The sequence below is a fragment of the Panthera tigris genome, chromosome A1 (genome assembly GCF_018350195.1).
Source record: "Panthera tigris isolate Pti1 chromosome A1, P.tigris_Pti1_mat1.1, whole genome shotgun sequence".
NCBI classification, from domain to species: Eukaryota; Metazoa; Chordata; class Mammalia; order Carnivora; family Felidae; genus Panthera; species Panthera tigris.
Window position 1 is genome coordinate 101,040,496 of NC_056660.1, and position 18,889 is coordinate 101,059,384.

The following is an 18,889-nucleotide window of genomic DNA, read 5'->3' on the forward strand; positions in this document are numbered from 1 at the left end:
TTGGTAATTTAACAGTAGGGCATAAGTCAGAGGAATAGCAAAAATCGTTTTATATTGCTGGGATAAAAGGGTAGTATTTAATTATAAAAGTGATCATGTCCCTGGGTCTTGGAGAAGGTCTGGTAGCCTAGACTGGCCCAAGGATGAGGGTTAGGAAGGGATAACCCCAGAGGGATCAAGTATATCCCATGGACTGACTCAATAGAAAAGGCTGGATAGGTTTTATCAGTTTTGCCAGGATTATCAAAATCATATTTGCATATTCACAGTTAAATTAAAAAAAAAAAAAACGTAGTTTGCAAATTTCAGATTCAAACCCCACTTTTCTAATGCATTCCTATGACCTAATCAGTGATTCCTAACCTTTCTTCTCTTTTTTTTTTTTTTAAGAATACAGGTGCCTCTGTGATTCTAAGGAAACATAGGGGACCCAGTTCCCAGAAACATGCACACAACTAAAGATTTGAGAGAACTCCAGGGCATTCAACGACCTTGAGTTGAAACCTCTCCTCTTGAGTAGATCTAAGGCTTGGGCAAGCTTTTCACTTACCTCATGAACCAAGTTACAGATTTCTCATGTGAAAACTCACCTCAGGACCCAGAGTCCATTCAGAGGCCAGTGCAGGCAGAAAGCACAAACCCGTGTTCACTCGTTCTCTGTCTCCCTGTTTCTAGGCCCACAAGTCTCATTCTCTGCTCAGTGGATGGCACGGTCTTTGTCTCTGATGCCCTCTTCCCCACTGTCACAAGGAACTACAGAGACTTCTCCCTCGGAGAACTTGGCAGTTTTATTCTTTTATGTTGCTCCTGCCCTTTCCTTAGCCCACGTTCGTATCTTCTCCAGTCTCCTCAGCCTCCACACTTTTCTGTCTCCAAATCCCGCAAACCACTGTCAGGTCAATTTACTCTCAAAGATGCCGCTGCTGCTACTTGCCTGCAGGCTTGAACCTACACTCCTCTGCCTGTTTTAAGGTGTTCCAGAATCGAACTTCTGTCCTACTTGCCGCACCTATTTCCTTGGTGTTCCTCAACAAAAAACCCTCTACTCCAGCCCGTAGGTTGGTGTCCTGGTTCACCCCTCATCACCCAATTAACTTCCTACGCCTGTCACTTTCTTCTCTGCTTACTTAAAACTATTTTCTCAACTGCAAAGAGTTTCTATCATATTCCCTGGTATTTGATCACACACAGTCACTTCAGGCTCCTTGAGGCATCTCTCCAATTTTATTACAACCTCTTTAAAAGCGAGGTCCCGGAAGGATCATGTACTTTTCCTCCTCTTTTTTCTCTCATCTTTGCCTTTGCCTTAAGACAGGGGTGGACGCATGGTAGCTACCAAATAATCATAAATACATAAATTTTGGCATTTATCTTCAACTTCAGTCTGCCCTGCTATATTGTTTCCCATATTTCATTTATTTAAAAACCTAATTATTTTTAAGCCATCTAAGAGACACTCCTAGTTAAAAGCAAATCTTAAACTATTCTTGACTTTTTAATAAAAGGAATGAAGAATTACATCTGGTAAAACTGTATCTTATTTTACACCATTTCAGTGAAAATTGAAGTATTTCGGTTAAACTGAAGAGAATAGGTAATCAGCAAATGTGCTCTATTTCACATAACCAGAAGTTATACAATGAATAAGATACTTTTTCACTTATGTCTTTCTTTTTGTGCGTTTATATCTTTGTTATTACTTAGCAATAAGAAATAAGATTCTGCCCTCTTCTGGCTCCAAACAAAATTTACCAAGAATTTTCACCGGAGCTGAGAAGCTGTGTTTTACTCAACACTTAAACATGCTGGATGAGTTCCTTGGGTCTCAAACAGAGGCAGTTTAATTATTCATTTCTTTTCCCCTTGCCCTTCACAAGTTCATGGCACTGTTTACATTTTTGATACGTTGAGGGATTTTTATCCTTTTGGTAGAAGTATAGTTGGAAAACGGGATTTAAAGAAATCACGTAAAATGTATTTCTATGGTAGCTAGTTACCAACTTTCTATTCACAAAAGATAAGGTTCTAATTGTGAGATATGTGGTCTCTGAAGGTAAAATAAAAATACTCTTTGACGCTTAGTGTCTGTGCACTTCAGCTATCTTTGGTAGGTACCACAGAATTCACAGTTGTAAACAGGGAAATAGTTGAATACTTGTTTTTAATCAAAAGAGGGGTTATGGGGCACCTGGGTGGCTCAGCCAGTTGGGCGACCGACTCTTGACTTCGGCTCAGGTCACAGTCTCGCGGTTCGTGGGTTTGAGCCCCACGTTGGGCTTGGTGATGACACTGCAGAGACTGCTTGGGAGAGCCTCTCTCTCTCCAAATAGGTAAAATAAACTTTTTTTTTTTTTTTAATTTTATTTATTTTTGACAGAGAGAGAGAGAGACAGAGCATGAGCAGGGGAGGGGCAGAGAGAGAGGGAGACACAGAATCGGAAGCAGGCTCCAGGCTCCGAGCTGTCAGCACAGAGCCTGACGCGGGGCTCGAACTCACGAACTGTGAGATCATGACCTGAGCCGAAGTCGGATGCTCAGCCAACTGAGCCACCCAGGTACCCCCCCCCCCACCTTTTTTTTTTAAGAGGGGTTAAAAATGTCCAACTGGATTCAAGTTCACTGATAGAGAAATTCAAAAGGCCCAAGAATGAAATGGAGAAACGAAAAGATTTTCCAGGTATGTAAGAAGCAGAATCAACAAGGCTTGGCAGTTAAGTGCACGTGGGGTAAGAAGAGGAACCAGAGATAGCGTGGCAATGGACAGGCTGCAGCAAGTCAGTGAGTTCAGAAGCAGAACAAACTGGTTAATACCTGCGTCAACCCCCAAAAAACTTATTTTACCACACCCTTTCTTGTCGCCAGCTTTTCTACGTATTATTCACCCTTTCTGCCTCTTAAATAGCGTTTCTACTTCCTAAGACTGACTCTTCTTTGGTCCATTCATCCCCTCCTCTCTCAAAGCTCAATTTCTTCTTGCTATTAATTGCTTATCCTCAATCTAAAAATATTCAGGGGCACCTGGGAGGCTCAGTTAGGTGAGAGTCCAACTCTTTGACTAGAGGTCGTGATCCCAGGGTGGTGGGATCAAGCCCCACGTGGGGCTCGGCCTTGGGCCTGCTCCCTCTGCCCCTCTCTGGCTCACTCAAAAAATATCTCTGTATATGTATATGTTCGTAGATTTTCCACCTACCATATAAGGTTTTAATAACGTGAAGCCCCCAGGTTACATATTTTCCTGGTTTTTTTTCAATGCCAAACTTTGATAACCCTCTGCAGTTTTGCTTCTTCAAAATCTCTTACCTGCAAAACATAAGGCCCTTCTTCAACCATTCTTGACTTAGCTGTCATAAGAGATGACTTCTATTTCCTTATTCTCCAAATCCCTCCTCTTAGCACTGCACTAGACTGTCTTTACTAGGTCTCTGGATCTTTTTAGCCTCCTTCTCTGACTCTTGCTTTTTGTACCTGAGGCCGTAGTTCCCACCAACTTGTCTGGGTGTCCTTCCTAAAGACACCTTAGACCATTTCATCTAAATCCAAGGCAGTTAGTTTATTCCAGTGATTCCAAATCTTTATCTCTACCCCCTTTTCTCTCTTCCTACTATACTTGCCTATTTGTTAAAAAACGGTTTATTTAATTTTGAGAGAGAGAGGGAAAGAGAGAGTCCGGGAGAGAATCCCAAGAAGCTCCGAGCTGTCAGCACAGAACCTGACGCAGGGCTCAAACTAATGAACTGTGGGATCATGACCTGAGGTGAAATCAAGAGTCAGACACTTAACCGACTGAAGCAGCCAGGCGTCCCATACTTACCCATTTTCAACCCCTCAGTGAACTGCTCCGCTTCAACTTTTTCTGCTAGAGTCTCAAATGGAACCTGCCTAGAACCGTAATTCTCTACAACTTTCAACCTCCTCAAAAAGTTCTTCCTGAAAATTCTTCACTCCTATTAACATCCATTAAGCCAATGTAATACACTTGAGAGTAATCTCTGACTTTTCTTACCAGATGAAATACAAATTCTTTAACTTAGCATCTAAGGTCTTCCCCACATATGGCCACAAATTATCTTAATTTCTAGCATTCTCTTATCAGCCCTGTTATTTTCCAACAACTACCACAATAGTTAAAACTCCCAAGTTCTAGTCAAGCTATTACCCAAATATGCAATAGGCTTTCTAACCCCTCTAGTTCTCTTGAATACTTCTTGGAATACTCTCCCACACACATTCACTTATTAATGTGCCCTTTAGATTCTATATCTAGTCTCCCTTCTTAGTTTACCTCATGTGTTGATTTCAGAAGTAGCTTTGTCTCCGCTTTGAGTTCACGGCATTTAGTAAGAGAGAGTTAGATAGTATGGTAAGCTATTACCTGCCTTTCACTTTAATTATGTGGGTAAGTTCCCTGCCTCTTTGTAGGACTCATTTATTTGACTCTCTCTTGAACGTTTTTAAATCATTCAGCACAGCGCCCAGGAGCATGCATCTTCGCTGGATAATGAAAAACCAGTTCTGTCATTTAGCATTCTGCCAGGAAACTGGTTATACAGGTAACAGGAAAGCACAAATGCTAGAGAGGATAGGATGAGGCAACCAGTGATAAGCAGGAGCAGCCAGGCCCTACGTCTCCGGGGCCATGGATAGTACCATATGTTACCCAGCAACCATAGTTGCATGGAGAGTACCATATGTTACCCAGTAACCATAGTTACCCAGCAAGTACCATGGGTAACAGTTCTTCCTACTAGGAACGCAGAAACACGGATTGTTCATGCAGTAGGGACAGCCCAAGGCAAGCTGGAGAGAAGGTGTCTAGCCAGAGAGGAAACCATAAAAAGGTGCACCTACTAAGAGAGAAGGGAAGCACACAGACAAAGAGAAGAACGAACTACCCTGGCAACTTCCTGACACCCCCTACCAATCTTCTGATAGTGCCCCCTAGTGGCTACATCTGCAGCGGAAAAGAGGCAAGGAAGCCTTCAATAGAATGTTCAGTGGACAATGACAGGCCATGGCTGACACCATGAAATCCTGTAACTTCTGAAAATTATTCTCTTATTACCTGTGTCATTTTTTGGGTAGGCTGTATCTTTTTAAGAATACCTAAAAAATACTAAACGATAAAATGCAACAGCACATACTGTCAAACTTAACATTACACATTTTGGACAGTACACATTTTTTAATGCCTAGAAGCAGAACATTCTTCCCGTTTGCAGAGGATCACTATATAACTAGAGGCAGGACCTGGCCTCCAACCACAAGAAACAAAATAGGATGGGCTCAGAGGAGAGCGTAGTCTTGTGATTGATACGAATGCTCCTACCTGGGGCACTGAATCTACAGGGTAGTAAGTAATATGCAGTCAGCATTCACGATGGCAAGACTGGCTGTTGAATACAGAAATCAGGTGATAAGGCAGTGGCAGTGAAAGCACCAACAATAGCAAGAGGAGACAGTTTTGGGACAGGATAGGCCATGCTGTGCTTCCCCCTGTTCTTGTACATATTTTGGAAGTTGTTCTTTAGCCTTCCTGAGAGTTCTGTGGATTCATTTATTTCTAGAGATAGTCACTTCTGTTTTGTGCAACCAACAACTCTAGTTAGTATATGCTGTAACTGATAGAAGCCAAGAAATTCAAGTACTGACAATGTCATGTGTCTCAAATGCTGTTGTTATTTGATATCAGAATACTACAGTGAAATGTCAGTACATTTTATATTCAAATAGCACCTACTGATTTTATAAATTATCAGAATTAAATTGCCATAAACTGACACGGGTACCTTTTCCAAGGTGAGTAGATTTATTTCAGACTGAAGGCGGATTTCTGGTTTGTTGCTTTGCTGATCCTTGAACTGATGGAACTCTTTTTCCAAAATCTTATACTTATTTTCAGCATCATTAAGCTGTATTAAAAAAAAAAAAAAAAAAAAAGGATGAAAGCCATTTAAAAAGACCAGTATGCAAAGTTCAATGCTACAGAATTCAACAGTCATTTTTTTTTCTTATTGTAAAGCTTGTTTATAGTAGAAAATTTAGAAAATCCATAAAGCATAATGAGGAAAATTAAGATTTCTAGTAATCTTAAAAATTTAGTGAGTCAACTAATTAACAATATACAAAAACTTTTATTTAAGAGTGGGAAATGTGTTAGAAAACCAGGATCATGAGAACATTTTTGCTCAATTTTAGATGGCAAATGAAAGTCACTTTATAAAAATACTTATACTATACCCTTAAGATGTCACGTGTACGAGAATACTATGCACATTAGATATACCAGCTAATGACGATAAAAATAAAAAGCTTAATTTTAGCACGGTATTTATGGTTCTTATAATTTAAAACTGTGAAAGTTTCATAATTCAAACACTATTACAAGTTAAAGTCATTTCAAGATGATTTAACTCAACCCCTTCATTTCTGTGGATAAGACATTTGAGGGTTTCGGAAGCTCAGCTCGGCAGTGCCCAGGATCTAGTCAGCGACAGAGACATGAACAGCTCTCAGATCTATTCATCCCCTAGAATAATGCTCTGATGAAAGCAGGCAATACTTTTTAAAATTAAATAAAACAGAGACTTACCTGGACTCAACACTCTATATATAATTTCCCTTAGAACACTTTCAAAACTACCAAAACAAAACAAAAAACCAAACAGAATATAAGAATGTTCTTTTCAAATCTGGGATTTTTTTTTTTTTTTAATCAAATGCAAACAAGGACTGTTACAGATGCCTTCCATAACCCTCTAGCAATCATTAGATAAACCCATTTATCTACTTTCTAAGACATAAGACTTAACTAAATTTGAAATGCTGAGAAAACTGGTGGCAAAAATGGAATTTAAATTATCAATAATCAATTCTTGTTTCATGCCAGTAAGCACAAATAATTCTAATTAGGGTTTAGTTTATCTAGCATCTTTAGGTAATGAGGTACTCTATTACCTGCAAAGTCTTCCTATGGCTGAAGTTTACGTCTTTGAATATCCAAACTTTGACTTTTCAATTTGGAAAAAAAACCTTTCTCAAGCATCTCTCTCTCTCATTTATTTCTGTTTTAAATGAAAGCTAACAGACTTAAAATTTGGTATTGTTTCTACCATTCAGAAACATTACCATAAATTTTTATTTTATTATTATTATTTTTGAGACAGAGAGAGACATAGTGTGAGCGGGGGAGGACAGAGTGAGAGGAAGACAAAGAATCCAAAGCAGGCTCAAGGCTCTGAGCTGGCAACACAGAGCCCGAGGCAGAGCTTGAACCCATGAACCATGAGATCATGACTTGAGCTGAAGTTGGATGCTTAACCGACTGAGCCACCCAAGTGTCCCAGAGACATTATCATAAACAATTACTGTGCCTAAAATCAGGCTGTGCAGAAGTAAGCTATGCGGCACACTAGGCTTTTTCTTTTGCTAAATGTCCGTAAGTGACACAGATTGTTTGAGCTCTGGGAACTGCTTTTATATTTTGAAATATAGACACTTATCTTCATCACCTTTCACTGATAGAATGATCAAAGAGACAGTCAGTCTGGGACATACTTAGAAAGGGGACTCTCTCTGAAGCCATGGGCAGCAATACGATTGTTTAGTACAAAGTAAGTCCTGGGCCTGGAGGAAGTCCAATACTGGAGGGTTAGGAAAAGGAAAAGGAAAAGGAGCCTGAGAGGTGGCCAGAAAGTAGAGGAAGACCAGGAGAGTGGGGTTAAAGAAGGGGAAAGAAGAGAATACACAACAGAAGTCCAACAGTGTTGGAGCTGTCTGATGAAGAGGGGGAGTCAAAGTGATGAGCCACTGGTGGCTTCGCTGACAAGGGGCTGGAGCCAAGGGGATGGGGTGTGGGGTGGGAAGGGCCGAAAGGTGAGAGTAAGGTGAGGAGCGCAGATGCACTCACGAACCGGCGTTCTTAACTGAATTTGGTCCAGTGACACATGCACAAGATGTTGGCCAAAAGGCGATTTATCAGAAAGAAAGATGTTGAGTTACCTGAAATATAGTTCAATCTTGTGCAAATAGTGACAAGGGAAGGAAAATTATTCCAAGGTAGTCTTTAGCTTTGTTTTAGGAAAACAAGAGCCAGCATAAAGTATATCGGCATCTTGGTGCAATCAACATCATCAATAGTTCAAACCACTGTGAATTTCTCTAACTTTTCAGTGAACTCTTCCTACAAAACAAATAAACTCTAAGTGATGACAACTATTTGATCCCACCTGCTGCTGCAGGCGATGTTTGTCCTCTTCTAGCTGCTTGATCTTTAACCTTTCTAGTTCTACTTGGTGAACACAATCTTCTCTGGCCCTGCGGATGGAGTCCTGAAGTTCTTGCAGGTTCCGGTCACGTTCTGATTTCAGTTCCTTCCTTTCTCTTTGAACCTAAAAACAAGTGAGTCTTTATGAGGCTGGCTTAAAGGCTCAGCTACAGTATGCTGTTCAATATTCTATTATCCTTCTACACAAATGTTTACAATATTTACAATTTTATTTTCATATCCTTTTCCATTGTCTGAGTTCATGTTGAAGCACAATTGAAATTATACATTAAAAAAAATTTTTTTAATGTATTTATTTACTCTTGAGAGTGCACGAGTGTGTGAGTAGGGGAGGGGCAGATAGAAAGGGAAAGAGAGAACCCCAAGTGGGCTCTGTGCTGATAGCACACAGGGCTTCAACCCACATTGCTAATCCATCATCATTTAATTCTAAAATACAAAGTGTATCCAAAACTCCATATATGACTTATATAAATTCAATTGAAAAGGCCCTAATCACTTAAAATTCCTTTTTGAGTAAAACCCACTGTATTACCTAAGCAAATATACCCATGTTCCTTTTCTTCTTTAGAAATTTCTTCTATTCTGCCTAATCACATAAAAAGTAACAGAGCCTTCATATTGGAAACAAATACATTTAAGGCCAAACATCAATTGAGAAATTCCAGAAAATGTAGGAGGATCAGGTCAGAGTGAAATGCTGAGAAAAATTTTAAGAAACACATGTGGTTAGGACAGGAGCATACAAATTTAATGTGGAAGAAATTCTAATAATTTGAAATGATTTATGTAGTAATTGAAATAAATATTTAGGGTAAAATTTATCAAGACCTAACAAAAATGCTAACTAGGCATAGTATTAACAGAAGTTTTTATCCATCCTTGGGCTCTAACCTTTAATCGACAAGCAGGTGGGATATTCCCTTGTTACTGAGAATGACATCCGAATTCTAGGCCCCTCAGCCTGTGCTATGTTTTCTCTATGCTCTGGGCAGTGTGACTATCCAGTCCCTCCACATCCCGGGAAGAAGTGTACTTCCGCAGAGTGCAGCAGTCAGCCAAAGCTGGCTGGCCGGCTATTAACCATTTCAAATAACAAACACTTTGCTATGTATTCCTCACATTCTGACATGTCAAAGATGCTTTCCTCTGCTGAACAGCAGTTTTCTCCACCATGCCTACAAGACAATTTCCATGAAACGCTTTTTATGAAATATATTTTATAATAGCATGTACCTCGTGCATGGATTCCAGGAAATAAAGACATACAATTACCTCTGACTCTGCAATGATCAGCTGCTGCTCTCGTTTCTCTAAGTCAATTAGGGTTTTTTGAAGTTTTCCTTCTAGGACAGTATATTCAGCCACCTAAAATATAATAAAAGACACATTATCTTTTCCCCAACTTTGAAAACACAAGCAAATCCAACAATGCATACATTATAACTGACTGAAACACAAGTTCTGGGAATAGGAAACTCATGAATTACATCCACCAAGTCAGAGCAGAAATTCCTTCTAGTACTCTAAGTGAGGGCATCCCTCTAGCTTCTGCTTGGGTATCTCTAGTGACGTTCAATTTCCAGAGGAAGGTCATTCTCCCACTGGGCAGTCAGGCTGCTAGTAAAATCTTATGTGTAGTCAAAACCTAGCTCTTTAAAATCTGCCTTCGTTACTACTCCAGTATTCCTCTGACACCCCCTTCAGCACATACACTCCTTCCCTGCAACGAATTCTGATGCTAGTTCGGCTAGCTGGTCAGTTTCAAGTCAATTCTCCTATGGGTTGATCCTTTCCTACAGTTCCAGTAACTGAGTTCCTAATTGCTTCTGATGCACCACTCCCTGCTTGGGCCCCAAGCCTAGTACCTTAATCTCCAGGGGCCTCTAGTTCTGCCCTGCTCTTCGGCGGTGAGATTCCCGTTCAGAGAAAAGACGCCTGCCAGTTCAGCCTACACAGGATGGAGGAGTTTTTACGGTTTTCTGTCTTTCATTTCTAACTGATCACTTTTACTGCAACTTCCTGAACCAATTTCTTTGTTCTCACCAACCGGTTCCCAGATTTCAGGTCCATCCTAACATTCTCTTTCCCACAGTTAATAAGACCTTGCTTTAATCCTCCTTCATCTTATTTCTACCCCTTAGACAGAAGGAAAAAAAATCTATCTTCACGTATTTGGTCTGGCAATAGCCATCATACATCCTCTCACTTTTTCTTCTCCAAGAGAAACACAAGTTTCAGCTATTACTCACATATTAATTACAATTTCCACATCGTCTAACATCTTGGATCTAATCTACAGTCTAGATTCTAGATTAAGTCTTTTTAAAAAATGTGGTAGCCAGATGTGATCTCCCTACTTCATAGGCCAAAGAATGTCCACTGCCCAAGATGAAGACAACGTGCCTATTACGTTAGTCTAAACCTGCACTTGCTATTTCAGGATCCTAATCACAGTTTGCTCTGTCAAAGAAAATCCCTAAGGCTTTTGTTTTTAAACCTGGGATAACTATAACAACATACCTATTGTCCGAAAGATTGTTTCAACTACAGAAATTGACATTTGTCCTTGTTAAACTTTAGTTCAATGACTTAGGCCTGGCATGCTGGACACTCATGAGCCATTACTTATTCATTCTGTTCAATCTACCACCCACTTTTGGTTTATCTCAAAAAAATGCTAAGTGTGCCCTACCTCCTTAAAAAGTCCTAGAGAGGTAAGTAAACAGGATGGTGGGTCAGTATTCAAATGTTCTTCCTCTGGCAACCGAAATGCATGGGTTCCCAGAGCTCTGTCTCAGGAGGTCTCCTCTCCTACTACCTGACCTCAGGGGATGATCTTAACTACCTACCATCACATATCCTAAGCACTTCCAAAACCAGATTGCAAAGTCAAAACCCCCTCCAGAGATTACATCTGTATCTCTGTCTCCAGTATTCCCTATGTATCTCAAACTCAAAAGTGAGTAAAAACCTGAGATCATAATCATTTCAATAACAAATACCTATTGAATACCTAGGAGATGTGGGTAAAACAAAGTCTTGTGAACCTATATTCTGAGGGAAGACAAACTATGAAAATAGAAATGGATATTTAACGTAATTCTAAGTAAATACTAGGATGAAAACAAGCAGAACGAGCATATAATTAGCTCCTGGGAGCAGAAGAAGGCCTATTTAAGACAGAATGATCAGAGAAGGCCTCACTCAGACTATTTTGAACAGAGACCAGACAGTGCCTCTAACAAAAGAGTCTTCTATAGATCCTGAGGGGGACTTAGGGAGCATGTCTGAGGAACTACAGAGAGGCCAGGTTGGTGAGAACAGACTATGTGAATAGAAGGCTGACAGAAATGAGGTCACAAAGGAAGCTAGTAGATAGATCACATAAGGCCGTGTAGGACCTGGTAAGAAACAGGAGTTTTAGTCTATGCGTAATGAGTAGGAGAGGTTTAAAGCAGAAGAGTACATAATCTGACTTTTGGTTTAAAAGTCTCAACCTTGGTGGATATGGATTTAACAAGCTACCGGGGTCAGGAAAGAGGACAGAATCCTGAGTTAAGAAGTAACTGTAGTAATCTAGGAAAGAGATCAGGAATATTTAAACTAAGGTAAGTAGTGAAGAAGGTGGCTGAAAGTGGTTCGTCTCCAGAATCTGTACTCAATACAGAGTCAAGAGAGTTTGCTGACAAACTAGATGTGCAACGAAACAGAGTCAAGGGTAACTTGCCTTGTAGCCTGAGGAGCTCAGTAAAAGGTATTGCCATTTATTAAGATGGGGATCAACAGGAACAAATTTATACAGGAGGGGGACAAAGAGCCTGTCTCTAGACATGCTCCCTTTGATTTGCTTACCAGAGAATTAGTTGGCAGTGTAGTATAGGCACCCGAACAGCCAAATGTAGAGTCCAGTGAAGAGGTTGGAGATAGACACACACACACACACACACACACACACACACACACACACAGTGAATAACTGTGTTTAACTTGTATATGATGCTAAGAAAGTGGATGAGAATACTTGAAGAAGTGTAAAAATAGAAAAGAGGTTCAAGGACTGGGCTTTGGGGCAAGCCAATAAAGCCAGCAGAGGCTGAGGGGGGAAAAAAAAAGTTCCAGCATGAAAATTGCCAAGGGGAGACCAGTGAATTCAGTAGAAGAGTAGGAAAGTATAGGAAGGGGAGTCAAGTTGAGGAAATGTTTGAGAAAGGGAAAGATCCGATCAGGTGAGGATGAGGGAGGGTTGGCTGAGAACCACTCTGGGAAGAGAAGGAATTGATTAGGGAAAGCAGTAGGATGCGAGGGTAGCACTGAATATCCCTTAAGGCTTGAGACCTTAAACCTCCGTAACTCCATTTCTCTAGCTCCTGTTTGTCTTTCCTCCTTCATCTTATCATGGCTATTCCTGTTCAGCCTTTATTTTCTTTTACAACTCATTATTGCTTCCCTGGCCTTCCTGACTTTGGATCCACCTTCCTCTATTCTGCAACAACTGTTCTAAAATGAAGATCTCACTTCCTTATTCTCTTACATAAAAATCTTCATTTAAAAAATAAGTTTATCAAATTTCTACCTTTCCCAAGCAGGTTTTATCATCTGAACCATAGAACATAAAAAATGATCTGATTATTTTCTCCATCTTCTCTTTAATGGCACACAAATCTACCATTGCTGAAGCACAGGAGGAAGTGAATCCACCAGCAACAGTGCCTGCTGACAGGCATTATGGCTTAATTCTCCCAGGAAACCCTGGCTGAGAACGTCTACGGGATCAAGTCTAATCTCCTCAAAATGAAACAGAAGATCATTTACATGCCATAGACGTCTCCACCTTATTTCTTGAGACTTCTCTTCCCTTCTTCCTATATCAAGCTACCTACAATTTCCTTAATGCCGAGCCTATTTCCAACTTCTTTGTTTGGAATTCCCTTGGAGTCTCTGTGGTAGTATCTACTAATCTTTATCAAAGTGGAAGCATGATCTTATCCATGAAACACTTCCTCCTATTCCCTAATGCAGAACCAAGGTCTCCCTCCTTGGTAGGTATATGATAGCGATCTTCAGCCATCTGATGGGAAGTCATGTAGAAGACAGAACAAAGATGATCTCAGCTATATGGAAGGCCACACAGGACCAGAATGTTATAGTCCTAAGTTTGTCAAGTAATGAATGTGTCTTCAACTGTCACTGGGTTTAGCATGTCAATCTGGACAACCAGGTCATTTCCAGGACACTGGTTTCTGAAAATACAGATTTGGTACAGTTACAAATATTTCACTTGACCCCAAAGGCCCCAAATGAGCTGGTGGACTATTAATTGCTTCAAGGTTAACTAAAGCTTCATTTCTTTGGGAAAAAAGTTTATGTGTAACACCAGAGGATGCATTATTTTATGAAAAGAAAATATTCCACAAAAATAATCTGCTCTTTCACAGTGAAAATAATCCTTCCACACTGCTTCCAAAAGATGACCAAAAAACACTGATAGATTAATAACCGCCCCCCACCATGATACAAATCATTAGGTACACATAAGCTAAAAATATTAACTTATTACGAAATACTAATATACGTGAGTCTAACTAGATGTAATTTTATTTACTGTATATATCCCTTCACTACTGCTTCCTGAATTGGTGGGCTGTTAACTAGTTAGCACCTTGTCAGGCAGGACAAACCTCCTCATAGTAAGTAGATGAGCTCCATTTTACTATTAACTCCTTTTGTGCTGAAGAGCAGAAGTAAATTTAGATGACTGCATGCTGTTCCACCAATATTACCGAGACTCCTTCAGGTAAGTTTTCCAAGTACTGAAGAAGTTATACGTTGTTTTAAAACAATCAGGTAAATAAAGTGAAAATAAATCAATAGAAAAGGCGTATACACTGTAGATGTAGTAATCACACAGGGGGATTCTCAGAGAAGTTAGCTTGAAAAGATTTCATCCTATTCAGGCAAACATTGCTTTTTTTCTCCCTAATTAATCAATTTTACAGTGGCTTATGAAGTTTTAGGAAATGGATCACATCCTAGCTGACCATATTCTTACACGACAGGGCACACATTGTGCTGGATGAGTTGTTACTCTGAAATGTATTTAGGTTGGAAAAAAACCAGCAATCCTATCAAGTTTTTGACAAGACTAATTCAAATAGCCACTTACTAGACAGACCTCATATTCCTTTTTCTTTTCTTTTTCTTTTTCTTTTTCTTTTTTTAGTATTTATTTAGTTTGGGAGAGTGAGCATGTGAGCAGGGAAGGGACAGAGAGAGAGGGTGAGAGAGAATCCTAGGCAGGCTCTACACTCTCACCACAGACCCCATTGTGGGGCTTGAACTCATCAACTGTGAGATCATGATCTGAGCCAAAATCAAGTTAGATACTTAACTGACAGAGCCACCCAGGTACCCTTTGTATTTCATTTTCTAAGCAGAGTTATTATAAACTAGCCAAGAAATAGACAATTCAAGCTGAAATGGTGGGAGAAATTGTACACGATGGTAACCGACAAGATAATTATCAAAATGACAACCAAGCAAAAATTACTTTGAGTTTTTTTTTTCAACCATTATACAGACACTGTTTTGTTTTCTTTTTGCAATAGAAAGATCAATTATGGCACAAGTTGGATCTGTCAAAATATTAACTAAGAAAGTTTTTCTGATTTGACTTTTGCAAAACTTAACACAGGAAAACTCTTCAAAAGCATTTAAAAAAAATGGTTCCACAATAAACTCTGCTTACCTTAAAAGCTAAATGAAAAATTCTAAAAAATTAAATATTTGATAGCTCACTCAGATTCAATGAATAAAGGATACCTGAGAACTGTAAATCCAACTTAATATAAAAGACACATTTAAGGAAAACTAGTATATTGCTTAAATATGTGTGAGGGCCTCTAGTTTTTAAAGTTTGGTTATTTGAACACTTCTTAAGAATGGATGGTTTGGAGTACTGTTAACTTTTTCTTTTTTTAGATTTTTTGTTTTAACCCACTGGTTTTTCAAATTTTTAATGATTGTGAATTAAGGGCGATAAAACTGAAACAGTTATTTGAAAGTCCAAGGCCTTGGGGACTTCTGCTTGGTCTACTCGTAAAAGACTACCTGCCCTCCTCTACAAACACAAATGGAACGACATACACGAAACAACTGTGTTTACACATTGGAGAATGGGCAGCACAGGACCATCACCACCGACAGAGCAGAGATGAATGAGTCCAGCCCTACAATAACTCTAGCATTTTCCAGACTAAGGCTCAGAGAAGAGGACACCCAGCAGAGCCTCTCAATCTTGCTGAGTTGAGGCAGCAGAGAGGAGACTAAAGAGGCTGCGGGAACTCGAGGTGGTGAGGAGACGAGGGAGATGTGCAGAAAGTGAGCGCTGGAGACCAGCAGAGTAGTCCCCTCCAGTCCAAGGTGAAACCCTGTGAGGCTAGGTAAAGTACCACTGGAAAGTTCGAAGATAGAGCATTCCCAGAGCTCAGTCAGGAATGAGAATAGTGGGCATTCCTCCTGGTCTGAGGGGAGAGATTGTCATATGCTAGGCATCTTACCATACAGGCCACGGCTACAGGCTCTTCTCAGTTTGCCCTAGCAAAACTCAAAAGGATCAAACTCAACCCAAATAACCTCACACACCAAGATCCAGAAATCAACAATGTAAACTTCACAATTTCTGGCATCTAAGAAAAAATTACCAGTCATTCAAAGTAATGTAAAAGTGTCCCCTATAACCAGATGAAAAAAACAAAAGAAAGAGACCTCAAAATGACACGCACGTTGTAACTAGTAGATAACGTATTGTAAATATATTCCAGATACTCAAGAATGTAAAGGAAAACACGAACATGAGGAAAAGTGCTTAAAAAAAAAGGAAAAGGCCTAAGTGAACCTTATAGAGATGAAAAATACAGTATATGAAAGGAAATATTGTGCTGAATTGGATTTGTGGCCAATCAGACCCTTCAGAAGAACCAATGGTCAACCGGAAGTCACAGCAATAAAATATATCCAAGATGAAGCAGTGAGAGGAAAAAAAAGACTTAAAAAATAATTCAATTCTCTCTGAGACAATATGAAGTAGTACAATACATGCACGCAGGACTCTAATCAGGAGAGGAGAAAGAGACACAGGAAAAAATTTTCAGCAATAAAAACCCAAAATGTTCCAAGCTTGATAAAACCCTATAACCAAAGCAGCTCCAAGACTCCAAGCAGGGTGCACATAAACACACACACACACACACACACACACACACACATACACACACACAGAATCACAGGCCCATCAAATTCCTAATGCTGAGGGGCGCCTGGGTGGCGCAGTCGGTTAAGCGTCTGACTTCAGCCAGGTCACGATCTCGCGGTCCATGAGTTCGAGCCCCGCGTCAGGCTCTGGGCTGATGGCTCGGAGCCTGGAGCCTGTTTCCGATTCTGTGTCTCCCTCTCTCTCTGCCCCTCCCCCGTTCATGCTCTGTCTCTCTCTGTCCCAAAAATAAATAAAAAACGTTGAAAAAAAAAAATTTAAAAAAAAATTCCTAATGCTGAAAACTAGGGATCAAGAAAAAAAATCTTAAACCAAGTGAGAGGAAAAAAGAGACCTTACAGAGATAGAGGGCCAAGATAACAAGGCCAGCAGATTTTTCCATCAAGAACGAAACAAGCCAACATGCTAATGTAACAACTTTACAGATTGAAACAAAAAGCTGTCAACCCAGAATTCTACACCCAGTGAAAATATATTTCAAAATGAGAGATAAACACTTCTTCAAGCAAAAGCTAACAGCATATATAGCCATCAGACCCATACTACAAGAAATGTTATTTATGTGGTTAATAAAAGAGGCTTTTGCTTCAAAGTTTTCTTTAAAAACTAACTCTTGGGGTGGCTGGGTGGCTCAGTTGGTTGGGCGGCCGACTTCAGCTCAGGTCATGATCTCAAGGTCCGTGAGTTCCAGCCCCGCATCGGGCTCTGTGCTGATGGCTCAGAGCCTGGAGCCTGTTTCAGATTCTGTGTCTCCCTCTCTCTGACCCTCCCCTGTTCATGCTCTGTCTCTCCCTGTCTCAAAAATAAATTTAAAAAAATAATAATAAAAATAAAAACTAACTCTTAAAAGCAAAAATATATTTTAGGATAATTTATGGAGAAGCAAAATGTATGATGGTATCAACACAAAGAACACATGCCTGATATACACTGATGTAAACTTATTACACTACATGTGATATGGTATAATAGCATTATTAGCATCAATAATTAATTCTAATAGTAGTAGTTGTGTGCTAATAATAAGTTAAAACTGAATATTTTAAACCTTAAAGCAACCCTCCCAAAAAGCAATGAAACAGACACTGGTAATAAAGCAATAGTAAAAATAAAATGGGATCATAAGAAAAGTCAATGAATCCAAAAGAAAGCAGGAAAAGACCAAAAAAAAAAAAAAAAAAAGAACTAAGAGAAGGCACCTGGGTGGCTCAGTATCTGATTTCGGCTCAGGTCATGATCTTGCGGTTCATGGGTTCAAGCCCCATGTAGGGCTCTGTGCTGACAGCTCAGAGCCTGCAGCCCGCGTCAGATTCTGTGTCTCCTTCGCTCTCTGCCCCTCCCCCGCATGCATTCTCTGTGTGTGTGTGTGTGTGTGTCTCCCTCTCTCTCAAAAATAAACATTAAAAAAATTAAAAAAAAAAGAACTAAGAAACGATGGAACAATGGAAAGGCAACAACAAAACAGATTTAAACCCAAGCATAGCGAAAAAACAAGTAAAAAAAAAAAACCTAAGTGTGCCAATAATTACGTATTAAATGTAACTGGTTGGTCAGAGCCCTGAAAATAACTTTCGAAAATATTCTAGTCTGCATCCTGCTCCAGTCTCTTGGTGGAGGGCAGTAAGCCATCCTGCCATTGGTTATCTTCTCCGTTTGTAGCTATGTCATTAACCACTTGTATGAGAGTTTAATTTCAGTATTTGAAAGAAGTGTTATTTTCAGGGTTTTTGTTTTACTCAATAACTTAAGTGTAAATAGCTAAGTACTGAACTTTTGCTTTTTGGAGTAAGATCAGATGGTCTCATTTTTAAAGATGTCATTTATTCCAGGATTAAATTCTTAAAATTACCTTCTAAGTTCTTGATGCTTTTTTATTAGCATCTGATTAGCAACAGATTAAAAGGTGCTATCTTCTTTTTTCATACAGAGGTAGGCTTTTTTCCTAGAGTATTCATTTTTTGAACAAATAATACATTTGCAGGGTTCAAAATCAAAAAAGCAGCCAATACCTTACAGAGAAAGGCCTTCCTCCTACTCCTGACCCATCCATTCAGTTTATCCAAAACAGTATACAATCGTTGTACTTTGTTACTCCACAGATTTTCTATAAAAGTTATTACCTTTTTCTTTACGAGTGATTCTCTCTCTCGGTCTCTTTTCTTCCATTCCTCTGCAAGAGCCTGCATATGAGCCAATTCCTTCTGCTTTAGCTACACAAGGAAGAAAAAGTCACAAAAAGCACATCAATATTTCAAACACACAAATCAGTCAGTTCTGTTAAATACTACTGATCACCAGTATGTTTCCTTCAGACCTCCTCTTTTATTCTTAAA

At 39.6% G+C, this 18,889-nt stretch overlaps 1 protein-coding gene and 1 long non-coding RNA gene across 4 annotated transcripts in view; one reads left to right on the top strand and one right to left on the bottom strand.

The window, feature by feature from the left end:
• CEP120 (centrosomal protein 120) overlaps positions 1–18,889 on the bottom strand; it is a 74,105-nt gene that overhangs the window by 21,993 nt on the left and 33,223 nt on the right. For all 3 annotated transcript variants that reach the window (XM_042982838.1, XM_042982849.1, XM_042982856.1), the window contains exons 15-18: positions 18,677–18,766; positions 9,560–9,652; positions 8,226–8,387; positions 5,787–5,909 (exon numbers count right to left, since the gene is read on the bottom strand). In XM_042982838.1, coding sequence (XP_042838772.1) covers positions 5,787–5,909; positions 8,226–8,387; positions 9,560–9,652; positions 18,677–18,766 — 468 coding nt within the window. The remainder of the gene's footprint in view (positions 1–5,786; positions 5,910–8,225; positions 8,388–9,559; positions 9,653–18,676; positions 18,767–18,889) is intronic.
• On the top strand, positions 11,411–13,215 carry LOC122237814. The gene is made up of 2 exons (XR_006216464.1): positions 11,411–11,895; positions 12,970–13,215. It is a non-coding gene; the product is annotated as an uncharacterized LOC122237814 (long non-coding RNA).